The sequence below is a fragment of the Rhinichthys klamathensis genome, unplaced genomic scaffold, assembly GCF_029890125.1.
Source record: "Rhinichthys klamathensis goyatoka isolate OS25496 unplaced genomic scaffold, OSU_Roscu_1.1 h1tg000059l_1, whole genome shotgun sequence".
NCBI lineage: Eukaryota > Metazoa > Chordata > Actinopteri > Cypriniformes > Leuciscidae > Rhinichthys > Rhinichthys klamathensis.
The window spans coordinates 7,496,288-7,509,975 of NW_026606604.1; the positions used below are offsets into that span (position 1 = coordinate 7,496,288).

At 37.5% G+C, this 13,688-nt stretch overlaps 1 protein-coding gene across 1 annotated transcript in view; it reads left to right on the forward strand.

The window, feature by feature from the left end:
• The first annotated feature begins 4,293 nt into the window (after window positions 1-4,293).
• Window positions 4,294-13,688, forward strand: part of plppr5b (phospholipid phosphatase related 5b) — a 64,380-nt gene continuing 54,985 nt past the window's right edge. The window contains exon 1 of the mRNA XM_056249217.1: window positions 4,294-4,363. Within this exon, the coding sequence (XP_056105192.1) occupies window positions 4,313-4,363 (51 nt within the window). The 5' untranslated portion in view covers window positions 4,294-4,312. The remainder of the gene's footprint in view (window positions 4,364-13,688) is intronic.

Below are 13,688 nucleotides of genomic sequence, written 5' to 3' on the forward strand. Positions count from 1 at the left end.
GTCATTCGCATTATTATTAATAATGTCACGAATACGGTAACCGTTGAACGTGTTCCTGTAGAATAGGGGATGAATTAAAGGTTTTTTTAATGATTAAATGCCAGAAGAAGGTTGTGCATTATGCACACTAACAACATTTATAACATTGCTAGAAAGTCATTTCACATGAAAGAAATTTCATTCTTTGCTTTCATTTTGTGTGTGTGTGTGTGTGTGTTGGGGGGACTGGGGGGCCCCCAGTCCCCCCAGCTTGGGCATTCAGTGTTCAGAACAGTAGGCTACAACACAATGCAATACCAAAGTGGTATGGGATTCAATGGGATCCAGTACAATGCAATGCATGAGCAATTCAAAACAGCTTGAGCTAGCCTATCTAACACGTTATTAATGTCAAGGATAGTGTAAAATAGAGAAAGAGAAGTAACACTGCAGCTAAATGCTGGCTAACTAGTCAATTTAAGTAACTTTGATAAATAATATAAAATGATATACAGTATGCTTTGTTGTAAAGGCTAGTTCACACTGGCCAAACAAACACGGATTATTCTAGTCAACAATGTCCTTTTCTCTGCAGCTGTAGGCTGTATGGTTGACCTATGACCGGAGAATTAAACTCTCAAAAGTCTAAAAAAAAACATCTCAAATGTGAAACAAACGAGGCTTTCAGATGAATATGAACTCAGACAATCTCTCAGATGTTTTTTAGGCTATTTATTTGTTTCATTTCCTATATGAGAGAACCATCTAGACAAAATAAATACTTTGAAACCTGACTGAGAACTCCATTAAGTCTCATGATGAGCCATGAAAGAACAATATGAGCAAATTTTCCTAATCACTAAAGGCAAGATAGTCAAAATTAAATGTTACATTTATTGAGTCAACTATGATTGTAAAATGGAATTTGTCATATTATTCTGATCTCTTAAGTTGATTTCAACTGTTAAATCAATGCAGAGCATGCAGTGCAATAGAATGCAGTTCGAATGCAGTATAATACAACAATAGTGCAGGGCAACTGTCTTCTGCTGCTGTGGTTGACGCATGCGCGCAAGATCAATGAAGTTAATCGGCCACTCGCTTTCTGTCAGTGTCAGGATGAACCTTTTTCAGATTGGCAATGCTCCCGAGAATTTCTCATATTTACACGTTCAAAAAAGTACCACCATTAAATGTAAATTTGTGCGGGAAAACATCTCTCAATGCATGAAACAATATGCGTTCAATTATTCAATAACTTTGCTTGAGACAACTTTGGTCGTGCGGTTTTATTGCAGCAAATCGTTCTGTGACTGCGATTCAGATTTATTTAATCGAAATTCGTTTTTTTTTAATTGAAAATATAAAACCAAACACAGTTACACATCAAAACAGAATTTAACAACAATAATATAATTATAAACAGTAGACAAAGAACCAGTAAAATAATAAACAAACCTATTTCGTCGAAAAAAATGGCTACTACTTTAAACTGACGTCACTAATGGAGGTAATTCGTGCACAGTGTACAGACAGACCAGATTAACCAATAATGGAACCCCGATCACGATGATGGAGGTTTATTTCGCCACAAAAACGAAAACGGTCTCTTCTATTCTAATTCCAATGACATTAATCTTAAAACAGCGTTATGTCGCGTAAAGAAACAAAACTCTACAGGTGTGCATGTCCTGCTAACAGAGATGAGGTGAAGTGGACAGAAGCAGTGGATCATTGTCCTGAAGCGCACAAGAAACTGAAGAAGCGTGTGCGGAGAACAGTAACAGCAGCAGACTGAGGTAATTCTCATCTATTTAATAGCCTAGATACGAGTTGTACTTTCAAAAGTTTAGTAAAACAAACAAATGTGAGTGGCGAGCAGCAGAGAATACTAAATATTTCCCTCCTACAGCTCCAGTAGGGTCCTGATGACGTTGTGAAGTCTTATAAAGGTAGGACACTACACAGAAGTATTATGGATTTTCCTTTGCTATTTTGACTTAAAGTTGTTAAATAAGTTTATGTTTGTCTTTTGTGCTGTGTATAATCAGTACGAATTTTAATTGTTTATACTATAATAGGCCTAACACTATTTATTGTGCATTACTTTTTAACAACCTGGCTGTAGATAAAGCAGCTAGCCTACTATGCACAGCTGGATATACAATATGCAACGAGAACAACCAGAGGATGGTGCATGGAATACAGGGGCCCCAAAAAGTACTAAGACACTTAAAGTGTCTGAATTCAATTGCAGATAACAAAATAAGCTGCACCTTCAAACAAATTATGCAAATGTTTTTATTACAACTAACTTCACATTCCCTAACCATTTTTAGTTACCATTAATCAGTTGGTGTGAAGGTGATTTTTAGTTCTTCTCAAGTTCACACAGGAGCCCTAGCAGAGAAACAACAGGTTTAGTTTTTCACATTAACTATGCACATTTTCTTCTAATGTTTCACAACCAAGAAGTGTCCAAATATTTGTGTTTTCATTTTAAAGAACAGTGATGTTTTATCATTTGAAACCTACAGCAGCAAACCTTTTGTTTGTGAAATGTTTGCTTGAAAACTGTGCTTGTGCTATGTTTCTTTAAATTAAATGCCACTTGGTTTGATATATTGTCATATAATGCAAAGACATTCAAAGATTTTTATTTTTGTCTCATCTGTCCAAATACGTCTTATAGCCACCCTCCGTATAATCACATAGCTATTGTCTATTAGTTAAATGAGGTATTAGGCTACTGATGAGCCAAAACATTATAAACAGTCACAGGTGAAGTGGAATATCCTCTCCTAACAAGGCCACATATCTGGGTCTGGGTAGATTAGGTGCTAAGCAAACAATCAGTTCTCGTATTCAAGGTGTTGGATGCAGGAGAGATGGCCAGGAATAAAGATCTGAGCGACTTTGACAATGGCCAAATTATGGCAAGACGACTGAGTCAGAGTATCTCTGAAACAACAAGGCCTGTGGGTTGAGAATTTACCAACAGTGGTCCGAGGAGGTACAAACCACAAACCGGCGACAGGTTGTTCGATGTCCATGGCTCATCGATGCACAAGGGCAACGGAAGCTGTCATGTCTGGTCCGAGTCAAGAGAAGGTGTACTGTGGCACAAGTCACTTTAGTGTTGGTGATTGGAGGAGGAATGTGTCACAACACACAGTTCACCGCACTCTGCTGCGTATGGGGCGGCGTAGCCGTAGACCAATCCTATGTGTCTATGATTACCCCTGTCCACCGTCGAAAGTGTCTACAATGGGTACGCAAGCTTTGAACTGGAACTTGGAGCAGCGGAAGAAGGTCACCTGGTCCGATGAGTCAAGTTTTCTCTTACCTAATGTGGACTGCTGTGTACATATTCCCCATTTACCTGGGGAAGTGATGGCACCAGGATACACTGTGGGATGATGACAAGCTGGTGGAGGAAGTGTAATGCTCTGGGCAATGTTCTGCTAGGGAAACCCTGGGTCCAGCCAGTCATGTAGTCATAAATTTGACACGTGCCACCTACCTAAACATTGTCGCAGACCAGTTAGACCCGCTTCATGACAATGGTGTTCCCTGGTGGAAGTGACCTCTTTCAGCAGGATAATGCACTGCACACATTGTTTAGGAATGGTTTGAGGAACATGATGAAGAGTTGAGGGGGGATTTCTGGTAAACTAAACCAAATTTCTGCATTTAAGAATTCATGCTTAACCAAGACAAATTAGACTGAATGCTGACTCTAGACCAGATGTAATGCTTTAAGCAGCTGGACATGAACTACAAGATTTAATTTAAAAAGCACCTATATTTTGATTTCAAAGAAGAATATAATATTTAACAAATTAAAAAGACAAAATATTAGATTCAGAAATCTTTCAAATGCTTTTGCTATGGTTTTTGAAAGCATGTTATGCCAACATATTATGTATGCATGTCACTCTATTGGTGCTCTTATTTATTTTATTTTATTTTATTTTATTTTATTTTATTTTATTTTATATCGCACTTTCCACAAGCTCAAGGATGCTTTTTAAACATCAATCTCTTGAAATGGTGACCTTGGTGGATACAGCTTGCAAAATAAAAAGTGCTTTTATAAACTTTCAGAAAGCATAAAGTCTTATTTAAGTTTGTGAACTCTTGTGTTTTTTCTCAAATTTGTTTAAAGATGTTAGAAAAATGATGTGATATACTTTGAGAAAACACTTCTGAACAAAACAGGTGCAACCATCAAAAGAGGATCACTATTGCCACCCAGTGGTTTCTGCTGCTTATATTTCCCACATTGAACTCGCTTATCTTTCTTTCAGACATCCAAGTTTACAGAAAAAAAATGACTGATTTAGGAATTCGCAAGGAATTCTACAAATATCTCACTGTTGAGGTAAGAAACGCATATACTGTACACAACCTGCATAATAATGACAAAGTAACTTTGTGATCTTGAAACCTATACACAGCATATACAATTGAAGAGCAACAGCTGGCCCATTGTGAAATCACCCTTTCTTACATGTGAATTCAATTCTTCAGATACATTTTGGTTAATAAAACATATTTGGCTATTGACTCTTTTTGAGGGGAAGCATTATCCCATCTAACAGGGAATGTTCTCACAACTTTGGCTAACATTCTGGCAAGGTTCTCTCAAAGTTATGAACAAACATTCTTTAATCAACCCGCGGCAACAGTATAAAAGTAACCCAACTCCTCTTTCCCTCCATACATTCAGCACTGTTGATCCAGGAACATGTTGCACTTGGTCAAATCAGGTTCTGCGATGTAAACCGTGAAAAAAATATGTAAATATTGTGCCTTAAGTGTACAAATGCTTGTCATTGGGGCAATTTCCTGAAAGGTACACTTTTATTTATTTTTTCTTAACCAAAATATACTTTAGATATACAAATATGGTGAACTAATATTACTTATGAATGGGAGAAACATTGCAACACGCAATATGGCGGAATAAGTCCCGCCTTTTAAATAAAAGAGCCAATCGCTGATCGGTAAAGTCATGGTGAATCTCCGGTTACTATAGAAACACTCAGTGTTCTGAGATGCATGCTTAGGACTGCACATGTGCATTGGCTGGTCTAGCCTGAAAAACAAGTTATTTTACTGCTATTTACCTTATTTTGCAACGCAGAAGTAAGCTATTTTCTGTGATTGTGTGGGCACCTTTGATTCATTTGCCGCTAAATGTAAATAACATTTATTTATTAAGAATGACTAAATGCTAAAATAATTTGCCTTAAAAACCAGTGCATTTATGATTACAATAATACATTTAAATAATATAATAGTTCTAATTTAAAAATAATAGTACAGTCTGCAATATCAAGCTCCATAACGGACAAGTTTTTGTACAGCTAAAAAAAATAGAAGCGGATGAGACCGGAAGCCTTGACGCCGCACATTAAGAATAATGTGAATTTGAGCATGAGAAACAACATTTATGGGACAGCTCATGTCAGATTTTGTTGCTGATTTGAAATATGTCATTTAAATATGTTAAAGATTTCAGGATTCCCCCATTTAAATGGATAGGACATGGTCTTGGATGCCCAAAATAACTGCCTGGAGGAGTCGCAAACATGGCCGCCGAGTGAACAGGCTTTCCTTTAAGGAGACTTTGGCCTTAACTACCCCTAAAAAGGGTGAATTTTAGTACTTTAAGGTTGCATATTAGTAGCTTAAAGGGATAGTTCACCCAAAAATAAGAAGATAGTTTGAAGATTATGGGTAACCAGACAGTTGATGGGCCAGAATATTGACTTCCATATATATTTTTTCCATACTATGGAAGTCAATGGGGCTCATTGTTTGGTTACCGAAATTCTTCAAAATATCTTATTTTGTGTTCAGCTGAAGAAAGAAACTCCTACAGGTTTTGGAGCAACTTGAGGGTGAGTAAATGATGACAGAATTTCCATTTTTGGGTGAACTATCACTTTAAGTTACTAATACCTTCCTGAGTGAAACAAGCTAATGGTACAATTTTTGAACATTTTGTCTGACAGTAAATCACAGATGCACATCAGCAACTCTCTGGATTGAGCTGAGGAAGAGAGTTGCCCACACGGTAGCGCTCAGCTGCAGAGGTGGGTGTTATATACTGTAGGAGGTGTTTAACTTTCCACTGCAGTACTGATGTGTGTGTGTGGGCCAGACTAACATTCACTGAGCTCCTAGTGCCTCCACAGAGGTATACATCAATGCATTAACACCCAGAGATACGGCATCTTCCCTCACACCTAAAGGCACAGAAACTCTTCTTAGCACAGTAATTCACTGATGTACTGCCAAAAATACTATATATCCGGCCATCATGCAGGGAAATTCAGGGAAATCAAGTGGCTCTTTATGTTTAATGCATTTATGTAAGTCACATATTCCCCTGCATATATCCATAAAATTGTTATTCAGGGAAACGGATGCATTGTATAGTTACTTATGAATATAGGATAATGTATTATGCTTTCAGATCTCACTGCACCTGACAGCTTGTATAAGAATCTGCCCTGCTGAATTTTCATAATATTAAACATATCATAAATATTGGGGAAATTCAGAGATGGTTTGAGGCAGCCTGAAGCATCTCTGGTGTAGAGTGAGAGTCCATCCATGTAAAAGCACCATGATGTAAAAATAAAATAAATAAAAAGAAAGAAAGAAACATATTCAGTCTAGCCTGACTCGCAGGCGCAGCTGTCAATCAAGCTTCACTTTACCCATAATGCAAAGAAACTCCAACACAAACCAGCAGCAGATTTCTCACGAAAGACTGATTTACTCTTAGTGTCTAAACGTATTTATCGCTGTATATTTATAGCAAACCATTGCAAATGGCATAGTTTAAACTGGCCTGAAGATGGAGAGAAATTTGGTGGATAGTGAGAGATGGAAAAAAAAAAGCAATACGACATTAAAAAACATTATACACTAGAAGTTTGGGGTCAGTTAATACGATTAATACTTGTATTCAGGAAGGATGCATTAGAATGATCACAATTGACAGGAAAGACGTTTATAATAATATAAAAGTATTCTATTCCAAATAAATGCTAACTTTTTATTCAAGTAGCACAACTGTTTTCACCATTGACAAAAAGAAGAAATGTTTCTTGAGCATCAAATCAGCATATTAAAATGATTTCTGAAGGATCAACACTGGAGTAGGGATGCTGAAAATTCAGCTTTTTCCATCGCTGGAATAAATTACATTTTAAAATATATATAAAAATTTTAAATTGTAATAATATTACTGTTTTGTACTGTATTTTTGATTTAAGAAATGCCTTCAAAAACAGTACAGTTTTTGGGAGAGTAGTCTATATTTATGTGATGTTATTTACATTTATATTTATTATATTTGTATACTTATTTATACCAAAGTATATAAATAATTAAAAAAGACTTTCCTTTTATTTACTTAATATGGCCACAGTTTAAGTTGTGTAAAAGAGCTTTTGTTAGAAAACAGTAGAATCTGTCCTTGTAACTGCTTGGTTTAAGTTTGTTTGCAGATGAATTCTTACAGCCAAATCTATATTAATCTCAACAGACCCTGATCAATTTTTAATTACGTTTGGGGTGGCAGAGTTTTGCAAAGACACTTTTCGCTCACTAAGCTTGTCACTGACTTCTTGAGAACTTCATGCGTGGAGTGCTGCAAAACCAAAAAAGTCAATTCCCTCCACGAAGCGGCAGTGTTTACTGCTGTCCGAAGGGATCACAGTTATGAGGGAGTGTGCTGAATTAGCTTTTGTTGTTAGCCTGTAATGAAATGCTTGGTCATCGCTCCCCGTGGGGCGTCCTCATTAATCTGAAGGGCCGAGACTGGCACAGGGCCTCAGGAATGAAACGGCTGTTTGCTGTGCCATGGCAATCAGCGGCGCGGCTGTCTGCAAATATTTGCAAGTGGTCTGAAATGCCTTGTTGAGATCTGTCCGGTGATGAGGTTCACAGAGGGCTCCGGTTTGGAATATCGATCCTAAGAAGGAAGCGTGCTTGACAGCACTTCTGTTTTGGGTGGCACTTTCTTCAGGAAGAATGCAGATTTTCTACATAATTGTGTTTTTGCAATGTAGGAACAGATTCTAAATGAATTGAGAGGTTATTCAGCTGAGCTACAAGTTATTCATAAGTTAAAGGAGTTAATAAAAGCTACTCTTATATATATACTTATGTTACATTATATTATATATAGGCTATTGTTGTATTATATATGTATATGTTTTATTATGTATTATAGTTTTTAATTTCCTGAAGAAAATGTCATGTGGTTGCTAGGTGGCTTGATAAATTATTTAAAAAAAAAATGTTTTTAATAATTATGATAAATTATTTTTTTAATCATTATGTTATATTACATTATTCATATTTTTATTTGATATATTATATTTTTTATATATATAATCATTTTGTTCATGTGTTAAATAATTGTTACATAATGTGTCCATTTTTTTTGCTTTAACATGGATTTGTTTTTCATGTATCAGTCCTTTTTGTCTTTCCGTCTAAGCTTTGTTGTAGTTGGTGGCCAAGTTGTTGTTCTTTTTCTAGTGGCCACTAGGTGGCACTTCATTTCTGCAGTATTGTGGCACCTTTGAGGCAAGAGCAGGCTTTCATATTTCATTTCTCAAATAAAGGAAAGTCAACTAAACAGTCCTTTTATTATGCCTATAGCGTGGACAGACTATAATTTCTCCTTGATCGAGTGATCCCCAATACACTAATGATACACTACTGGCATTCAAAACATTGCTCTTGTAAGAGATCGTCATACTGGACATTTTTTTTGTAGCAACCATACATTATACTTCTCTCTTTCAGGTTTAAACCATGCAGAGTAATGTACAGTCAGCTCTTCATTATTTCAAAATAACCCCTTGATTCAAGATCCCACTTTTTTCCTGATCTAGTGTCTGGGTTTAATTTACAATAATAAGTGTCTGGCTGTACTTTATCCCTTGTGTAATTGTCTAACAGTGACACTTCCGTCAAAATTTAGTGGTTTAATTAAAGACTAGATGGAAGATAAAGATAGGCTTGTGTGCAATATTGGTCTTCCAAGGACATACTTCTGAATCTCTGAACTGTAGATTTAAGAATGTTTGGAGGTGGAAGCACTGATCAAATTTAGCCAAACTTCACCACACAGCCTAATTACTTGTTTGCTTAGATTTTGTTCAAAATTAACAAACATGGCATATGAGAAATTATTCGAACATAATGGTTGATGTGGCATCTCTTTAAAAACTAAAAGTCTGATTCCATAAAAGGCTGAAAAATGGCAGTTTCTGGAGGTGTACTACTATGTTGTCTTATTAGCAGATTCCCAGGAGACATTAAAGTCAGCATGAAATAGTCTTTTCTCCCCTATTGTGACGTATATCTGAGTGAAACGGCTTCTTGAACAAGGAAAAATGTAGGGTGGAACTTGATTTTGTCCATTTGGGAATTGATTGGATGGTTGTGGTTTGCTATTGGTCGATATCATGTGAGTGACAGGTTGCCCCGCCCTCACGCCAGTAAACACGCCGCCAGAGAAGAGAAGTGATTATTTTTATTAAAGATGAGGGCCCATGATTTAAAAAAAAAATTTATGTGCACAGATAAATCATTTATAATAAATACTCCAATATTCCTAAAAGCAAAAATAATTGCCGATTCAGGTTTCATGGTAACTTTAACACATACAATATTATGCTAAATAATCTTTTAACATAACAAATGTTCTATTAATTCAAAGGCCACATTAAATTTCCTCTCTATAAAATATCTCCGTGTCATATTCAAAAGCGTTGTGGCCTCACAAAACTTACTTACTTAACAAAAGAGGAGGCAAATTTCTCCCTGGATGTTCTCCCTTTCAGGTAATGAGACTTGGCTGTGTTATTCTCTGTGATATTCATAAAAGCAAGTTAATGCTTTAAAGTTAATAACTGCTGGCAGATATACACTCACCTAAAGGATTATTAGGAACACCATACTAATACTGTGTCTGACCCCCTTTCGCCTTCAGAATTGCCTTAATTCTACGTGGCATTGATTCAACAAGGTGCTGAAAGCATTCTTTAGAAATGTTGGCCCATATTGATAGGATAGCATCTTGCAGTTGATGGAGATTTGTGGGATGCACATCCAGGGCACGAAGCTCCCGTTCCACCACATCCCAAAGATGCTCTATTGGGTTGAGATCTGGTGACTGTGGGGGCCATTTTAGTACAGTGAACTCATTGTCATGTTCAAGAAACCAATTTGAAATGATTCGAGCTTTGTGACATGGTGCATTATCCTGCTGGAAGTAGCCATCAGAGGATGGGTACATGGTGGCCATAAAGGGATGGACATGGTCAGAAACAATGCTCAGGTAGGCCGTGGCATTTAAACGATGCCCAATTGGCACTAAGGGGCCTAAAGTGTGCCAAGAAAACATCCCCCACACCATTACACCACCACCACCAGCCTGCACAGTGGTAACAAGGCATGATGGATCCATGTTCTCATTCTGTTCACGCCAAATTCTGACTCTACCATCTGAATGTCTCAACAGAAATCGAGACTCATCAGACCAGGCAACATTTTTCCAGTCTTCAACTGTCCAATTTTGGTGAGCTCTTGCAAATTGTAGCCTCTTTTTCCTATTTGTAGTGGAGATGAGTGGTACCCGGTGGGGTCTTCTGCTGTTGTAGCCCATCCGCCTCAAGGTTGTGCGTGTTGTGGCTTCACAAATGCTTTGCTGCATACCTCGGTTGTAACGAGTGGTTATTTCAGTCACAGTTGCTCTTCTATCAGCTTGAATCAGTCGGCCCATTCTCCTCTGACCTCTAGCATCAACAAGGCATTTTCGCCCACAGGACTGCCGCATACTGGATGTTTTTCCCTTTTCACACCATTCTTTGTAAACCCTAGAAATGGTTGTGCGTGAAAATCCCAGTAACTGAGCAGATTGTGAAATACTCAGACCGGCCCGTCTGGCACCAACAACCATGCCACGCTCAAAAGTGCTTAAATCACCTTTCTTTCCCATTCTGACATTCAGTTTGGAGTTCAGGAGATTGTCTTGACCAGGACCACACCCCTAAATGCATTGTAGCAACTGCCATGTGATTGGTTGATTCGATAATTGCATTAATGAGGAATTGAACAGGCGTTCCTAATAATCCTTTAGGTAAGTGTATATGAGAGAGAGAAAGAGAGAGAGAGGTGCACATTAGAAAGCCCTGCTTATGTGTCCTCTCTTCCTATTTCTTGAATGATCTGCATTAATATTGAGTTTAATGCTTCATCACACCCACACCTTTATATGGAAAAGTGGATGATTAAAGTGCTCCGTGAAGCATCTGTCTTAAAGCCACAAAGTCATTTAAAAGAATCATGAGCTGTATGAATAAGTGATAGAACAGCCGCTAACCAAGCAACGGCAAACTATTAGAGGGAGAGAAAGAGTTTTTATGCTTTATACTTGCCTAAATCATTCTATAGGCTATTATATGGCTTTGATGCTGAGCTTAGTTATGTCCTTTTGGAGGCTCAAAAAAACAGACCTTTTCATATCTTCACTTATGCTCACTGTTATGAACAGAAGACTCATCCAGCAGGACATGCAAGAGAACAGGTCAGATTTTTAACAAGCTAGAAGACTATTACTTGTTTTTCAGCCTAGACTCTTAAAAACGTATAGGCTATTTATATACTGAAGAAAATCTGAGCTTGTCTATAAACAAGGGTGTTGTGGGTGGTTGCCGGGGCGTTGCTGTCAAATGCTGCAACCACCCACCGGGGCGGTGGGTGGTTGCTAAGGTGTTCTAGGTGGTTGCTAGCCTATCGCTTGTGTCTCTTTGGTATTCTGGTCCCTGGAAATGGCTTGTTTTTTTACTGAATAAAATATGACCATGTCCAGAACTAGGGGGGTGGTTGCCAGGGCATTGCTATGTGGTTTCTTGGGGATTTCTAATCTAAGGTGTTCTTCATTTCTTTGGTATTCTGGTTCCTATAGATATGGCTTTGGTCACTTCTTAAATTGGGGCGGCAGTGGCTCAGTGGTTCATGTAGGTTGTCTACAAACCGGAAGGTTGGTGGTTCAATCCCCGGTTCCACCTGACCAAGTGTCGAGGTGTCCATGAGCAAGACACCTAACCCCAGCTGCTCCCGACGAGCTGGATGGCGCCTTGAATGGCTGACACCGCCGTTGGTGTATGAATGAGTGTATGAATGGGTGAATGTGAGGCAAATTGTAAAGCGCTTTGGTGGCCATTGGGTCTGTGAAAGCGCTATTTACCGCCATTTACCATTTAAATGCAAATATAGGAGTACGTCCAAAAGTAGGGTGTTGTGAGTGGTTGCCATGGGGTTTCCAGGGTATTGCTATATGGTTGCTAAGGTGTTTTAGGTGGTTGCTAGGTGGAGTAAGAACCAATTCCCATCATCTCTTTGTTTTTTTGGTCCCTAGATGGCTTGGTAACTTCAATGCAAATATGGTTGTTTCTGCCCATTTTATTATTTTGACAATTAAATTAAATGCATTTCATATTTAAATAAATTATATATTTATCATTTATACATACATGCACACCTAAAATGTATTAGGCCTTGAGGTGTATTAATGTGTTTGCTCTACTTTACAATGATTCTTTTATTATTCAAAATGAATCAGTCTTCTCCGCTTGATGTTCAGACATCTACATGCAACTAATTGACCTCCTTTCTTTATCTGTGTGGAGTGTCATTGTGTTTTGTCCCTAACTGGGACCATTTTAGACGTTTGATGTGCCAGGGAGACTATTCTAATTGATGTTAATCAAACATTCAGTCTTGTAGTTGAACCATTTCATTTTGTTGAAGTATGGTGGCCTTCAAACACCAACTAACTGCACTTGCTGGCTGTACAAGAAGCCCTTTATAGAATAATAATAATAATAATATTATGTTTATTTTTTATAGCGCCTTTCAAGAACCCAAGGTTGCTTCACAAAATAATACGAATCCAAAATAATACAAATAGAAGAATCCAATAGTATATGAGCTTTAATTCCAGAGTACCATCTCATCTAAAGCCACTCTCATATTGAAGATGACACTGCAGCCCACCAGCACAGATGTCTGATGTTTTTTAAAGAGATTCAGGCAAAAATGAAAATTCCCTCATCATTTTCTCACCCACATGACTTTCTTTCTTTAGTAGACCAGCAGGACTCTGCTCTTTTCCATACATTGAAAATGAAAGGTGGCCTGTGGCAGCGGAGAAGATTATGAGACTTAAATTTCATCATTTTCCTCACTGAAAGACTTCCTAAGACTTATATTATAGTGCATGAATCATATAGAGTGCAACAGTGCCCCCGTCCCCTTTTTCAGCGGCGCTGGTTCCGGAAGCATTTTTTAATTATTTATAAATTTTTCCCATATAGGGATTTTTAAAAATGTCTTTGTTAAAGAGTTGTAAGCCATGAACCAAGCCAATGAGCTACAAGGTGAATCACAACACTACAAACTTTGATTTGAAGCTAAAATGTTTTTGAAAATCGGACACAAAGACAAAGGTACAAGATTAACGGTTTTAGTGAGGAAAATAACTAGTCTCATTAAGCATTGCGAACAGCATAATCAAATTTAAAATGGAGAAATATAAAAATACTCTTTTATGAACTTTGATCATATGTATAAAAACAATATATTTTAAGTGTATTGCAAAATATGCA